General features: G+C 38.3%; 1 protein-coding gene across 7 annotated transcripts in view; it reads right to left on the reverse strand.

The window, feature by feature from the left end:
* COL12A1 (collagen type XII alpha 1 chain) overlaps window positions 1-16555 on the reverse strand; it is a 122138-nt gene that overhangs the window by 44995 nt on the left and 60588 nt on the right. For 6 of the 7 annotated variants that reach the window (XM_063707712.1, XM_063707713.1, XM_063707710.1 and 3 more), the window contains 14 exons: window positions 16141-16283; window positions 15364-15493; window positions 13290-13426; window positions 12069-12198; window positions 8855-8994; window positions 8481-8613; window positions 8353-8373; window positions 7474-7616; window positions 4764-4893; window positions 3896-4035; window positions 3331-3460; window positions 1978-2120; window positions 889-1018; window positions 130-272 (listed from right to left, as the gene is read on the reverse strand). In XM_063707712.1, the coding sequence (XP_063563782.1) occupies window positions 130-272; window positions 889-1018; window positions 1978-2120; window positions 3331-3460; window positions 3896-4035; window positions 4764-4893; window positions 7474-7616; window positions 8353-8373; window positions 8481-8613; window positions 8855-8994; window positions 12069-12198; window positions 13290-13426; window positions 15364-15493; window positions 16141-16283 (1793 nt within the window). Of the gene's footprint in view, window positions 1-129; window positions 273-888; window positions 1019-1977; window positions 2121-3330; window positions 3461-3895; window positions 4036-4763; window positions 4894-7473; window positions 7617-8352; window positions 8374-8480; window positions 8614-8854; window positions 8995-12068; window positions 12199-13285; window positions 13427-15363; window positions 15494-16140; window positions 16284-16555 lie in introns of all 7 variants that reach the window. The other variant, XM_063707709.1, reaches the window with a different exon arrangement.

Genomic DNA, 16555 nt, shown 5'->3' on the forward strand with positions numbered 1-16555 from the left:
CAGAGAAAATCCTAAAGTGTGACTATCAAGGACTCAACCGTACTCACAGCATACCTCTAAAGAAGTTTAACTTCACTGTCCATTCAGCTAAGATGATAAAATGTGCCAATAAATGAGTATCAGACTTACATATTCATCAATTGGATCACCAACAGTGGGAGAATAGATGATCCTGTACTGCTGAACTGGCCCATCAGCATGATCCCAGGCTACTGAGAGGCTATTGGTTGTTTCACCAAAGACTCTCAGGTTCCTCGGTCCACTGCGTGGTACTAAATAAATAAAATACAATAGAGTTTGCTGCCTGCCTGTGAGCATTACCTAGGTCAGATTAAGGAGGTTGCTGGCATGTGTTTCATTCACCATTCACTCAGATGTTTCCTCCCATATAATAAAATATACATTTATGGTTTTAATGTGAAATCATAAACAGTGTATTTCAGAGCTATGGTTACATGCTGAACTTTCAGTGACCTAGAGCTAGCTTTGAAAGGTAGACTAGGAAAAGGGGGAATTATTTTAACCACTATAACTATATCTATTCAATAAAACATAAAGACTAAACCCTCACATTTCCAAAGTCCCCATTTGGTAAGACGATTCACTGCAGAGTAGAAAGAGGGGAAAAAAGGACGATGCAGAGCAGAAGAGGGGAAAAAGGGGAGAAACCCCTCCTTAACTCACGTCCCAAATGAGAACACAAACAGAAGTTCACGTCACACAAACAACAGTCACAGACCCAATGTTTTCGCCTGGAATGTAAATGTAGGGGATCCCAGGCAGAAAGCACCCATCTCTCACCACCCCCCTCTCACCACTCACTCAATCAGAGAAGCCCTGCCAATCTAGCTACAAGGGAATGGAATGGAGAAAGGATTTCTGCCTCACGCGTTCGGCCCTGGGCAGGGCTGGGATTTCCCTCTCCATCCGAGTACAGAGCCACAAGGTTCACGGAATAGAGTGTGTCCGGAATCAGCCGCTCCAGATGCACCATGCGCGTGTTTCCTGGCACCACTATCTGCAGGGGAGGAAATGCCAAATTCTGCCTGACAACAACTCAAATGCTTACCAAGTCTTCAGTTAGTCATCACAATAGTATTTATAATAAAATGTTGAGCCCAGACACATCAGAAGCCAACTGTGCTTCTCCATAAGATCCACGCAGACCGTATCATTAAACAAAATTTGTCCTCAGAAATTCCCTTTCCAAAAAAAGTGACCTCATCCTTGACCCTTAGTAGCTTCAGTTATCTCCATTTATGTTTGTTATAAAGATTCTCAAATATAACATGCAAGGCTCATGATATTTCCCCAAAAAACATCCTGCATGTTAAATACACAAGAATAGGAACTCTTATTGTGGTGGGGGAGATTTTGTGTTGAAATAGAGACTCCATACAATACATACAGGTAAAGTTGTCTTAATATGTCCTACCATACATGGACATGAAAATCAGTGTTCTTACCAAATGCATATATTGTTAATCATTTGTTTATCTTTGTCAACACTGTTTATTTTTGCAAAGACTATAAGTCAAATTAGTTCATAAGTTTATTTTCCCTTAGGTATTCTGATACTATGCTTATTGAAATTAGCAATTTCTGATTTCTAAATTGTTAGTCTACTTACAAAACTGAATAATGTTATGAATTAAAGATAGATTGGGCAACTTGTAAGAACCAGTGAAGGTAAACTTTAAACTATTTTCATAACAAAGACATATTGACAAGGTCTAGCAATGATTTACATTTATTACTGGGGTTTTTAACTCATCCAGCTAATTCACATTTTCCCAAAATTCTTTTTATTCTTACTAACCCTATAATTAATACACCTACCTCAAGTCATCAAAAACAATAATTTAAGTATTATACACTGGCATGTTTGTGGTTTGTGTTCTCCCAGGCTATCAAACATGACACAAACATGTGACTACATTCATCAGGAAATGCAGTTTCCATGACAAAATTACTTACAGATTCTGAGGGTCTTGTGCCATCCACAGGAGAATACACAACGCGATATTGCAGCACAGGTCCTGGTGCAGGGTCCCAGCGAACATCGAGGCTGTTAGGTGTAGGATTGTATACTTGGACATTTCTTGCCAGTCCTCTCATCACTGAGGAAATGAAGGCCAACATCTATTTTTTAAGTCTGTTTATATATCTCAAGCTTTTGTATCACTTTTCCAGAACCTACATTCTGTAACAGGATAAAATGCTATCTTCTTTATACTTCTACTTACCTACACACAAAGGCAGATTAAAACTCTCCAAATCCAAATTTAGTTAAAGTTAGCAAGTATGGCCTTTGTCTATAAGGAAGCAACATTGTATTCAATTAAAAACAAGCTAATAAACGTGGTGGAACTGGATTGGCCATAAAGGGTCATGGGATAGAGAAAAGAAATAGGAAAAGTAGTTTCAGTTTTCTAACATAAGTAATGGAGAGAGGAAGAAGAGACATTTTTTAAGAGTCTGCCTTCTAAGTAAAATCTGACAACAGCTATTGAGCTCATCTGATTCAGTCAGCTAGTTTCAACCATTCATTACTTCTTCATTTAACAAATTGCTACTCAATATCTTTGTGATTAATAGAAAAGGTAAAAGGAGAGAAAAATAAGATATACCCAGTTCTTAATTAACTGCCCCAATAGGAACTTAGAAAAAGCTACCAATTAAATTGATGTACTAATTCCAAACTCTAATTTAACCAATAACATCATCTTCCTAGACCACTAATCCTTAACCAAAAGAAGCCATTCATGCTTGGTTCCTTTTAACTATCAGCAAGTATATTTTTAAAGCCAAAGAAATATTTCTAAATCTGCACAAAAGCCTTTAAGCAATACTACAAAAAACAGTAAAACCACATAAACTGCTTCCTAAATGAAAGCATACAGATTTTAAGATCAAAAAAGCACTTCAACAAACAAACCAAAGACATATGAAATTAAGTAATGTGCCGAACAGATTTCAACAATTCGCACTATGAAAGCCAATTGTAAAGTCCTTCACAACAATTCATAAAGCAGAAAGCAAAGCTCAATGAATTTTTGTCAGTGAAAGAGATTAAGCAAAGTAGTATACTGATGATTATATGTACCTTTACAAATCTTGAAATTATTTCAAAAGAAGATGCCATTATAAATTTGTTATTTCACACAAAATGTTAACATTTGGTGTTAGGAAGGTAAACTATGGCTAATTTTTATGTTTTTAATTCTGTCACACCAAACTTTCCTAATTCTCTTTAATGGGCCTTTACGGTCTTTATAATGAAAAGCAACACTTATGATGAAAAATTAATTTTTTGGCTTTATTACTTACATGTCCTTCCAGTATCTGATGTGCGTCCCCCATCACCTTCAGTATAAACGGGAACTACTGTCACAGTGTATGAGGTATCTGGCTGCAGATTCCTGAGAATGGCATAATTGGTATTCCCGGGGATTGGTACCTAAAGATTTTAATAAAACAAAAAGCATTGACTTGAAAAATTTGTGAAAGAAATAATAATTCAAATAACACAATACCAACTCAAGACCAAGTCAAGAAGTAGGTTCTGTAATATTAGGATGTCATAATAAGCCCCCACATGACCTGTTACAAGAGGTTACATATTTCCCTATACCCCTCCAGCCACCCAATACTCCCCACTTAGAACTTCCCAGAACGGCCACTTCTTCCCCTGGCCAGGGGGAAGAATCCTGGCCACAATCCCTCTGTTACCCAGGCTCTAAGGCATCAACTATTTACCCTCTATCAAGTCTTATTAAATGAATATGAAATTCTTCAGCTCTAAAGCAAACTGGTTAACTCCTTCAGTTCCACTTTTAAATCACTCAGCTACCATTTAAACAAACTAGCATTTTTTACTACAAGAAATAATTACCAGTTCCTCTGGACCACCTGCTGCTGGTGCATAGAAGAGCTTGTACTGACGAGGATTTCCCTCTGCATGGTCCCAGCGGACATTCAAGGTGCTGGTAGAAGGGTCATACACTCTCAGGTTCCTTACAGTGTTTAGAGGTTCTGAAATGCACAGAAATCCCATCACAGTATAGTGCTAACAATCAAGCACACATGAAACACAGATTCACTGATATCTCCCAGGCACCCTAGAACATAGCAGGCACCGCACAAACATTTGTTGAAGTAGTGAATAAACGACACACACTGTGTCCGCGTCAGCCTGATGCATATGTCTCATCTATCCACAAGACATTTTGGTCTTAGAGCACCTTTCTATCCTAGAAAGTAACATCTTTCTCCACAAACAGAGACAAGTAATTCCAAGCAAGGATGTTAAAAACGATCAATATGGCCAGGCACCGTGGCTCATGCCTGTAATCCCAGCACTTTGGGAGCCCAAGGCAGGTGGATCACTTGAGGTCAGGAGTTCAAGACCAGCCTGGCCAACATGGTGAAACCCCATCTCTACCAAAAATATAAAAAATTAGCAGGGTGTGGTGGTGTGCACCTGTAATCCCAGCTATTCGGGAGCCTGAGACAGGAGAATTGCTTGAACCTGGGAGGCAGAGGATGCAGTGAGCCAAGATTGTGCCACTGCACTCCAGCCTGGGCAATAGAGCAAGACTCCACCTCAAAAAAAAAAAAAAGAAAAAACTATTAATATTATTTCTAAATGAATTTTTAAATATTAGTAAAACTTTGTGTCACCCCAGTGTTTCCAGATAAAGAGATGATTCCATTCTAATAGTAGCTATTAAAGAAGCTATAGGAACTCAGGTTTCACTTACTGGTCTTGCCTCTTCCCGTCATCCGACCTCCTTCACCATCAGGATACAGAGAGGATACGGTGATAGTGTAAGGAGTGTCTGGCTTCAGTTTCTGCAGGACCACGCTGTTCTGCCGTCCTCCTATTGTGGTCTTGAGTAAAAAGGGTCTTGGTAAGTGTTAGCCTTGCTCTCTCCATCTCACTAATCTGTTAGAAAAAGCTCTTTCTACAGGGAAGCTGTTTGAGACCCTTGTCAAGTTCCAGAATTACATACCACAGTAAAGGTTTAACATACACCTTGTGGTATAACTTCAAATGTAAAATATGCACCTCAAATCATAAAAAGGATTCCAAGCTTTAAACTGGCGACCCCAAAAAGATATTTCAACTTGCTAGCCACCAGCACTGCAAAATTTCATCCAAAACACATTTCACAGAACTCTTCAAAAAAAAGGGGGGCGGGGGGATTAATCATAAGTGAGCTACAAAGGGACTTTAAGATACCAAACAATTGCATAATTTTAGAGGCTCCACACCACTTAATATTATTCTTACTTTTTTAACAGATGTTTTTATTTGCTTTAGAAACACATTAAAATGATTCAGCATACAGTATAAAGCTCTTGGTGTTTCCCCCAAGAACACTGTCACTCTAACAGCCTTAGCTGTGTTAACGACATGACCAGACCTTTTGCCAGGCCACACTCAATCAGGGGTTTCCAGTTGTCTCCATGATACCAGCCCCGTGGTATGAAGCTTTTCAATTTACTCTAATTATGGAGCTTAAAGTTTTTATTCGTTACTTAAGGCCATCTAGCTATCTTGTTGAAAGAAAATTTGTACAATTTATTAACAGTCTACCGAATTCAGATGTTTATGTCATACTAATTAAAATCGCATGAAAATGGCACACTGCCCAAAATGAGTGCACATGTAGATGGCTGGATGTGCTAGAACAAACCAGATGTTTCCAACTTAGCACCCATCCACTCAAGTAGTCTGAATTCCAGAGAAAAACCCAGTGAATCACGGTCATCATCCTCAATACGGACAAACTGAACTACCGTGGCTAATTTTAATAAATTTCATATTTGAGGTTATGAGAGAAAAGTATCAATACCAGTATAAGCCATTTTGATAAAAACTTAATACATAACAAATCTGAAAGCCTACTTAGGAGAACTGCTCTTATGAGTAAGCAGAGGGGCATCTACCTACCTCTCCCATCCAGCTCCCCAAAATAATTCTAGCATCAGTTATTCATCATTTTCATGATTTCACGGACTAGTGTTAAAATCCAAGTACCCCAAAGACTAACAAAGCTTAAGGGCTTCATACTTTCCAGAGGATAAGTTTACGAGACTCTTTATGATAACAAACAGCTGAAAGACAGTAAAAGAGACTTAGGAGAAGCATCTGGAACATCAATGCCCCCAAGATGGGAAATGCTAAGAACAAGCTTCTCCTGATTTGTAGTTTTACCAAAATCTGGCATGCCACAGAAAAAAAAGAAGTTCTGTTTCTGAAGTTAATATATCAGTCCATCTAATTTGTCTTATTTTCATATAAATCTCTATTGATTACAGTTGATATTAAGTTTATTAATGATAATCTATTTACCTAAAACAGACAAATTCTCAGTCCAAATGCATCACACTACCTAAGACTGGAGCTATAAAAGCCTCAAAAGACCAACTCAAAGTCACACTAGAGATGGGAAGGTTTCTGATTCAGCTAAGCTTACTTACTGGGTAGTATCGGAGATCTTTAACCACACACCTTAGATTAATGCCAACCCCTACCTTGGCTAATACCTCTAAACTGATAAGAGAAATGACCCATTTGCTTGAGCTCGGCAAGTCAGATGATTAAAGGTTAATAACACATGTGTCTCTAAGGCTATATAAGAAAATATTCTAGCCAAAAAAGTCAATAAAACTCTGTACCTCACCAAAACTGGAGATTTATTTTGAAATGAATCAGAAAACATAATCATACCTATGTAAAAATCATGAGGCTTCCTGACCTAGGATAATACATGCAGTTCTAATTACATAGTTCACAAAAGGCAAAGTTGTAGAAAGCCCAAAACCAGACAACTAAAGTAAGGGAGGTAAAATGGACAAAGGTTCTATTAAATAGGGAAAGACTGGGAAGAGAAAGAGGATGAAGACTGAGTTTCGAGTCCTACCATCTTTCTTGGGGACCTCCATCTGGATAATAGAAAAATGAAAAACAGTGTAAATTAGGTTAACAGGCTCCCACATCTAGAAACACCAGATCTAGAAGATACCCTATGACATGCAAAAAACAGGGGGAAATGAGATAAATAGAAAATAAACATTATAGGTAAGTTTAGCAAACTTTCAGCAGTTGATTAAGTTAGAGAGAGGAATGGAAGGTCAACATAGACTCAAAAACTATCTGGATATCGTCATGGATAATCCAGCACTAATAGTTTTTAAAGGAACTATGGATGCATTGAAGCACATGCCTCATGCTTTGGGGCTGTGATGAAGAACAACTATCATCTCTCATGAGAACATCCATTGAGTCTCCATGATGGCACTCCACGTGGAGTGCCAGCTAAAGAGTCAGATTATTCCATCCAATGCAATAAATCTTAATATCCCTTAAAAAGTAAGTATGACTAACTAAGCACTGAGGGGGAAAAAGAGTTTGAAGAGAAACGGTAGAATTAATCCAAGTTATAATTTTTATTAAAAAATTACCGTTTGCTCATTGCCTTCCCCTGTGGAAGGCTGATAAGTGATCCTATATTTCTGCACACGACCACTAGCAGGATCCCACTTAACAGTCAGGCTGTTAGATGTTGCATTGTACACTTGAAGGTTTCGTGGGCCACTTTTGGGAGCTGAAAGAAGATTGTTGAAAAACAGAGTAAGCAGACAGAACAATGCCTCCCCCTAAAATATATACAGCTCCCAAGGCAATCAGAATTCTATGCCTCTGGGTTTATAATTAAATTCGTTCCCTTAATAAAAATGGTTATTGATTCTTAAATGACTCCTTAGTATGGACTTTCATTTTGCTTCTGTCCCTGCAAACGTGACATGTTGAAGTTCCAACTTCCAATATGATGGTATTTAGAGATGGGGCCTTTGGGTGGTAATTAGGGCTAGATTAGGTCATGAGGGTGGGGCTGCCATAACGGGATTAGTCTTTGTAAAAAGAGACATTGGAGAGTTTATTCTCTCTCTCTCCTCCATGTGAGAGAGTGAGAAAATGAGACAGACTGAGAAAGAGGCTGGCTAGCTATAAGCTGGGAGGAAAGCTACCACCCAGAAACGAATTGAATAGCACCTTGGTCTTGGACTTCTCAGCCTCCAGAACTGTGAGAATATAAATTTCTGTTATTTATGCCATCCAGTCTAATCTTTTGTTATGGCACCCCAAGCTGATCAATACACTCCAAAACAAGTAGTAGCAAAGCAAAGTTTTTCAAGAAAAGCCTACGTAAAAGAGTTCTCAATGAACATCTTAAGATTTAAAAGCAGATGACCTATTTATTATGTATCTTATGGTACTTTTCATTTATACATTCATTCATTATTTGTTCATTCAAACAATTCATCAAATTAAATTCTTACCTTGTGTTGTTAAGATAGGCACTAAAAGAAAACAGAATTTGGGAACACATTACTAATATAGCTGTAGCCCTATTTTTTAAAAATTAACTTTAAAATATCAATGTCCTATTTGAAAGCTAAACACCTACGTGTGCGCTCACTGCCAATCAGGTCATCACTTTCTGACTCATCAGGATAGATGGCAGTAATGGAAACTTCATAGACGGTGTTGGGGTTCAGGTTTTCGAACACCAAAGTGTTTTCATCTCCATTTAAGATGGTCTTGGAGAAAGAGGACAAAAACATACCCACGCAAAAGTAAGTCTCCACTTACATCATACACACTCAATGGCAGTTTATTTACATTATTTAGCCAGATGTTCCTCCTGCTCTGATGCATGTCATGAGCTCAAATGTCAATAAATGCTTATTGACAACAAGAGTAATACTTCTTTAAAGTAAGCTTCCTTACAAATTAAATGGGACATGAAAGACAGACAGAAAGATAAAGAGAGTTAACTACCTCCATCTTATCTGAGCTTCCAAAAGGTGCCCAAGTTATTCTGTAGAGAGACACATCTGAAGCTCCATGATCCCAAGTCCCTCTGAAACCCTCTGATGTTACTTCAGTAATCTTTAAGTTTGTTGGGGCTGGCACGGGTCCTATCATGAGAAAAGGCAAGCAGACTAAGTTTTTGAATGTGAGCTACAAATGCAATTTAATATAATAAAAACTGCCTTGTTTTATATTAATGGACATCTGAAAACTGATTGAATACATTGCTTAGAACCAAATATTTCACCAATTCCTAGAGCTCTGGAAACTGCAAGCATTCTGTGGATATAATAGGTTATTAAGGATATTCTATTTAAATGATGATTTTTTTTAAGATACCATTTGGTACCTTTCTCCAACTTTTTAAGAATCAAATCAACACTATGGACTCTTTCACACAGCAATACACAATACACAAAGCACAAACTTGGCCACATATCAGAGAGTTAATGGACCTTCTCCAGTCTATCAATAACCCCAAAGACACATAGACTCTGGGTTAAGAAGTCCTTATTAACCGAGAATGTCATAAACTAGGTATGCTAATATATTATACATTAAAGATGATGCTCAAGGAAATAGTTATTCATTTATTGTTCATAATTTGTTGTTCTGATACTCAAAGGAAACAGTTTCATTTTTATTTTTTAAAAACACACATACCACTGCAGTTTAAAAATGAGAATGTCTGCCTAGCTGTAAACAACACTAAAAGTATTGCACTCTGACAATTGATTAGAACATACATACATACTGCTACACATACAGTGAATTCCAATCTAGGAATATTGCCACAGGAAAGGAACTCTGAGCATGTTACGATCCAGGTAACCCACACATAGCTTCTTCCTATAGATCACTAACCTTAAACATGATATGAAGCAGAACATGCTGACCCTGTTCAGAGAACTGAACACCTGGAGACCCAAATGACTGCTGAAATCCCCTTTCACAACCCCTCCATTGACCAGGTCCTCTGGCTGTTTTGCAGCACAAGCACTTTTTCATGTCTGCCACCATTCCTGAGCTTTCATTGTCACTTATTTCTCTATTTTCTGGTAACCAAAGCTAATTACACAAACCCCAGAGCCATTAAAAATTTGTTCTAATAATTACAATGAAAAGGCCCATTGAGATAAAGAGAGTGGTACTATTTCCACCAGCACAACTGCAAAACAAAGCAGCATTAAGAATGTACTTTAAATGTATCTGAAAATTATTTGGAAATCTTAAGGGAAAATATATACTAAAAATATTAATCTACTATACTGAATTACCTGTCTCACTAGCCTTTCTTCCTGACTTCCTTTTCTGTTCACTACACCTGTTATGTTATTTTTATGCAAAGCTGTCAGTCTACTGATGCATATGCATCAATTCTCAGCTCCAGCCATGACCCTTACCAGGTAAGAACTTAAGCCAGGAAAATAAATGAAATTGCTAAGAGATCTCACATGGTAAGAAAATAGCGGAGTCAAAAAGGGAGAAGTGGATATGTCTGAAGTTAAGAAGCAGGTTATGGCCAGGCACGGTGGCTCACGCCTGTAATCCCAGCACTTTGGGAGATCGAGGCGGGCGGATCACGAGGTCAGGAGATCCAGACCATCCTGGCTAAGACGGTGAAACCCCGTCTCTACTAAAAATACAAAAAATTAGCCGGGCATGGTGGTCAGCACCTGTAGTCCCAGCTACTCCGGAGGCTGAGGCAGGAGAATGGCGTGAACCTGGGAGGCGGAGCTTGCAGTGAGCCGAGATCGTGCCACTGCACTCCAGCCTGGGTGACAGAGCGAGACTCTGTCTCAAAAAAAAAAAAAAAAAAAAAAAAAGCAGGTTATAACATTTGACAAGATGCCCTAATTAGGTATAGGCAGCTGGGCACTAAAGAACATGCCATTGAGCCTTTGGTGAGGAATTTTCTGGAAAGGAGGAAAAGGTTCCAGACTATAGTATCAGTCCCATCAATAGATTACTGGATGTGGCTGGGCAAGTTGCTTAAATTTCTAGACCTGTGCTGTCCATAATGGAAACCACTAGCCACACGTAGTTGGCTATCGAGCACTTAAAATGTGGCTAGTCTGAATTGAGATGTGCTCTAAGTGTAAAATACACACTGGATTTTGAAGAACTGTTACAGAAAAAAGGTAAAATGTCTCGTTAATAATTATTGTACTGATAGCTGTTGAAATTATAATGGATATATTTGGATATACTGGGTTAAATAAAACATTACCAAAATTTATTTCATCCATCTATTTTTGCCTTTTTTAATGTGGACACCAGAAAATGTAAAACTACATATACAACTCCCATTATTTTTGTTTGGAACACTGCTGGCTCTAGGCCTCAATGTTTTTTTTACTACTATTTGCTTTATGTAATGGGCTGAGCACTGGATTAAGTTATTATGTGCCAGGCACTGGAGATACAAAGTTGAGCAAAATGTCTCTTCCTTCATTAGGAGAGAGCAAGGGGGAAGTAGAATCCATAGCAAAAGACCAACAGGCAATAATGACTGTGTTAAATACTATGGAGACACCACGAGAGGGAGAGGAACTGACATCTCCAGGAGCTGCAGCCGATGGAGCAGGAAGCAGGGTCTGGGCAGGCTGCCCAGTCTCCCCCAGCACTCCACTTACAGTGCAGTCGCCCCTTCCTCTGAAATCTGACAGCACACAATTTCAGTGCCACCTGACCTTCCTTACATGATCCCATGTATTCTCAGTTAATTTTTTCTTATCTCCACAACTAAATCATGAACTGGTGAGGGCAAAGATGCTTATATTTTTTTACCCTTGATAACACTTCACGTATAGTAAAATACCCCCAAAAAATTTATAAATAATGCATCTTTTCCAAAGCAAATGTGCAACATACGTCAAGAAAACTTGCCCACCCCACTACACATACATGCACACACATACACAGGTGCACATCAAGTAGTTGTAGTTGGAAGATAAATTAATGACAGTGGCTGATGGAAAGTATCATAAAAGGAATGGATGCAAAGATAGAAGATGGGACACCTTGTTACAAAAAAATAAGTGAAAAACAATCTATGAATCCAAGCATTATTAAACACTGGCAAAGGTAGCATTAAGAAACAAAATGACCCAGTAAATTGTGTTACACATGCAAGTAAAGTGTTGTTTCCCATTATCAGTGGAGCAGGAGCACAACTCACGGGTAGTTTCTTGAGCAGTCACTGGAGGAGACTCCCCCTCGTCATGTACTGCAGAAACGCTGACTGTGTACAAGGTCTGTGAGAAGAGGTCTTTGAGGGAAGTGCTGGTCTCTGATCTGTCCACCTCTACCTGTAACAGTAACAGAGCAGGGGAACTACTTTTACAAAGAGTTTACTTTTGACATCTCTCTGTTGTTTACTGTACCTGTCAGCGTAAGAATATAAAATCTGTGATCAGAAAAGAGCAGTGTTTTCCAATTTACATGAGAATCCAGAAACTGGACACGGTTTAAATATTTCCAAACTGGAAAAAAAATGTATGTACTAGATCATATGGCACATGACTGTCTAGAAAATAATTACTGCCTATGTATTCAAAAAACCTAACCATTTTTCCATCTGTTTCCCTTTATATCACTGCATTATTTCTTTCAGCAATGGTCTCTTATGCACAGCATTACTTCATTTGCTATGCACAAGAATCTTGTGAGATCCACTGGCCATTGTACCTCTTTTAAATGGAAATGCAGAATGAAATAAATGTGTGCACATGTATAAAGTAGCTGTTGTATAATCCACAAATGACCAGCAGAACCAGTCACTGAGTGCTTAGAGAAATGACTCCTATGTTCCAAAAATGCCTCTGAGATTCTGACATTAATACTCCCTCAAGCACACACAAGTTTTGCTGGTTCATGAAGCCCTTCTAATTTGCTCTAACTTTGAGTCCGGTCATCACGGAACTCCCAAAAGAACACTCCCAAAAGGACACCCCTCTAACAACATACTGCTCCTTTCTCTGTGTCCTTCTCTAGTGTCCTATCTTCCTGTTATCTGACAAACTGCTCCTCTTCATTGCTGCAACCTCTTGCTACCTTTTATTTTTAGAAACATGACATTTTCTAGAAATTCTTAGAATAGAGAGCCATATAAGTAATCTGGATGGGAAGGAAATACCATTTAGATTTGATAACTTTTTATCTACCAAGGGATGATCTTTTTGAGATTAATATCACACAGCAAAACATTTCTGTTTTGACAAGACAGTCCAATATATCATTGATTTTCAAAAACTGCTTTATTAATATCACAAGTTTTCAACACTGTGTTAACAAAGTGACAAGTATTCAAAACATGCTATCATCCATACTTGATAAAGTTCTTTTTTTAAACCTACTAGGAAAACAAATATTTTCATATCTACTATCATCTTCAACCTACCTCTTTGACATCCTCTTCTGGTGTTTTGTATCGAACAATATATTTACGCACTTTTCCAGGCACAGGTTCCCAAAAGACATTCATAGTGCTGTGAGTCACATCTCTGAGTTTCAGATCCTGAGGTCTGGGTAAAGGCACTAGAGAAGCATGAGATATTAAATCCAGATGTGCTTCTCAACCACAAAGCTCCAAAGCATCCATGCAAGCTTTCAAGAAGTTGTTTGGAGAAAATTTAAAGGTGTTTGGCAAAATAACTGAAAAAAATGATTCTGATGATAAAAGTACCATGATTCTACCAGATAGACTGAATTCTTCTTAAGAAGGTTTTTCAAAAATAGAATATATTTAATTTTTTGTTATCACAAGGCTAACTTCTCAATTATATATTAGTCTTCTTCCACATTATTTAAATAATCTCTTGCTACTCAACCCCATAATAAATCATAATTCATCATAAATGTACAGCTCATGTTTCTTTATCAGATATTCAACTCAAGACAGAAAACAAAATCAATAGAGTTATGCACCCTCAAGAACGTGACAGAAAAAAATAGTTACAGAGTGAAGAATGAAGATGAGCCAACATTAAGCATCCAATAAGCTTATAAGAAAATCCAGACACCTAAATTGTTAGAAGAAAATCCAAATGGTAAATGTTTACCAAATCTAACATAACTTTCCATTATAAAAGGGGTAAGGAGGATAAGGAATGAGGAGATTTTCTCCTGTAATATGAGATGTATTTCACTCTTTCCAGCTGCCCATTTGACTAGTTTAACTTGTCTCTCATTCTGACTCTTTACATCTGTCTTCCTAACTCTATAGCTCCACTTCCACATTTCTGCGCCTCCATCTCTTCAACATTTTTGTCTTGTGTATCTCTCTCTGCCCTCCATTCCTCTACTGTTCCAGTCCAGCACCATACCCAAGTTTGTGACCATATTTGTTTTTAATCTCACTGTGACTTTGGGTCTCCTCTCTCAGCACTTTCAGAACATGAGTCTCTATCCCTGGCTGACTCCCCATTCCTTCCATCTGCCACTATCCCATTTTCACAAAACCACCAGCCCCAGACAAGATCTAACATATAAAGGAGGATTAATAAATATTTGTTTGTTGTCAATTAATTTACACTGACCCATCCTGTAGGGGACCTTTCTCTTCTCTGCCCCATCATGCTCTGTTTCCTTAGTCCCTTTTTCCTCCTTGAAGTGCCTTCAAAACTCTTCATTTTCTCAGAAGTGCGGGCCAAGACTCATTAAATTTAAGCCAGCTCATCTATCCCAGCATGTCAATCTCCCCAAGCATGAAGCAAAATACCGGCTGGGTAAGGCAAGAGGCAGTAAGTGGGTAAATGCAATCATTGTCACGCTTCAAGAAAAAAGCACCTAAATGCTTAGTAAAACAAGTCAGAAGTACACAAAAGGCTGACCAACACACACAAGAGAAATGCAAACCAGGAAGGAGTCCATATGGTCTATACTGCTTTGTATAATTTCATAGTGGTATTCCCAACATCTAGCCCAGTGACTGGCATATAATAGGGGATCAATATATCTTTGCATTGGGTAAATTGATTAATTCACTTAACTGAAACAGACTTAATCATATGTGCCACAGAGTTTCTACATCAACAAGAACTTGGAGCACCTTGATATTAAACCCAATGTCTTCCTCCAAAATTACACTCACTCAACATTCCCATTCTCATCAATGCTATATGTCATATTTCATGGATCTAGGACAACATCATTCATAAGATGCACCACTGTCTTATGTTGTACATTCTGATTGGCACCTAGCCAAGAGCAATAATAGTAAGACACCATTGATTGTAAAACACTTCAATTTCAGGCATGTTCAATGTGAAAAAAATGCACATCCTAGAATGAATTTGAGATGCCTCCATAAATCTAGAATTGAGACATTTATTCTCAAATTTGATTATCAAAAGTAATAACTCTGTGACTTTGTATATAAATTATCAAATTATTGTTAGCATCACATGAAATAAATTCTAATGAACATTACGCTCACAGCAATAAGAAGGGAAATAAAACTAGCAGTAGCTTACAGGTGACTTCCCGAACAGTGACAGGTTCACTAGTGAGGTCGTGCAGGACAGCCTGGACTGTGACTGCATACTCCGTGTTGGGAACAAGGTCAGTCAGCTGCATGTCATTCACTGTTGGCCCCAAACGCACCTGCACATGGATATGCGGAGCAGAAATAAGATATTCAAATCAAACTTTTCCATTTACCTTTGGAATAGTCAACTGAAGTCTATTTGTACTAGATTATAATACAGCTTGTATTTTTCATTTATAAGATTACATCTCCTTTTCCATGCTGATGTTTTCTTTTTTTTTTTTTTTTTTGGTTTGTTTTGTTTTGTTTTTGAGACGGAGTCTCACTCTGTCACCCACGCTGGAGTGCAGTGGCTCAATCTCAACTCACTGCAACTTCCACCTCCCGGGTTCAAGCAATTCTCCTGTCTCAGCCTCCTGAGTGGCTGGGACTACAGGTACTTGCCACCACACCCGACTAATTTTTGTATTTTTAGTAGAAACGGTGTTTCACCATATTGGTCGGGCTAGTCTCAAACTCCTGACTTCAGGTGATCTGCCCACCTCCGCCTCCCAAAGCGCTGAGATTACACAGGCGTCAGTCACCGTGGGCAGTCCATGCCAATGTTTTCTACAATGTGTTGCAGACCACAAACCTACTTTTCTATTTTTCCATTTTGTATGTAAAGTTATAAATGAGTTCATAAGTAACTGCAGTATAATAGGCACTATAAAGCTATAAAGTCTTGGGAAGACCCAATGTTAAAGAAACAAACATCTTTCACCTCTTTGGGTCTTGTTGGCTCTGTGTCCTTAACAGGTTTGTATGACAAGATGTAGCCAGTAGCTCCTCCCACAGGCTGCCACTGCACATGCATGGTGGTAGGGCCAACGTCATAAATATTCAGGCTGACTACAGGCACTGGCACTTCCAAAACAGAAAAGCAGACCATCAGTCTAGTTCCTTTCATTCCACTCATTTTTAACCATTGTTTTGTACTCAATTATTGATATTTGTATATACTAGACAGTGGGTTACTGTGAGAAATCAATAAGAGTTAATATAATCCTTCCCATTGCCCCAAAAAAATCCAATTTACATTGCTCATTGCACTTCATATTCAAGACTGCACATTACCACTATTTTGTAGAAGGAAAATGTTAAAGTTCAGGTGTCAAATGGCATTCCAGTGAGTCTCT

This window comes from Gorilla gorilla, chromosome 5, assembly GCF_029281585.2.
Source record: "Gorilla gorilla gorilla isolate KB3781 chromosome 5, NHGRI_mGorGor1-v2.1_pri, whole genome shotgun sequence".
NCBI classification, from domain to species: domain Eukaryota; kingdom Metazoa; phylum Chordata; class Mammalia; order Primates; family Hominidae; genus Gorilla; species Gorilla gorilla.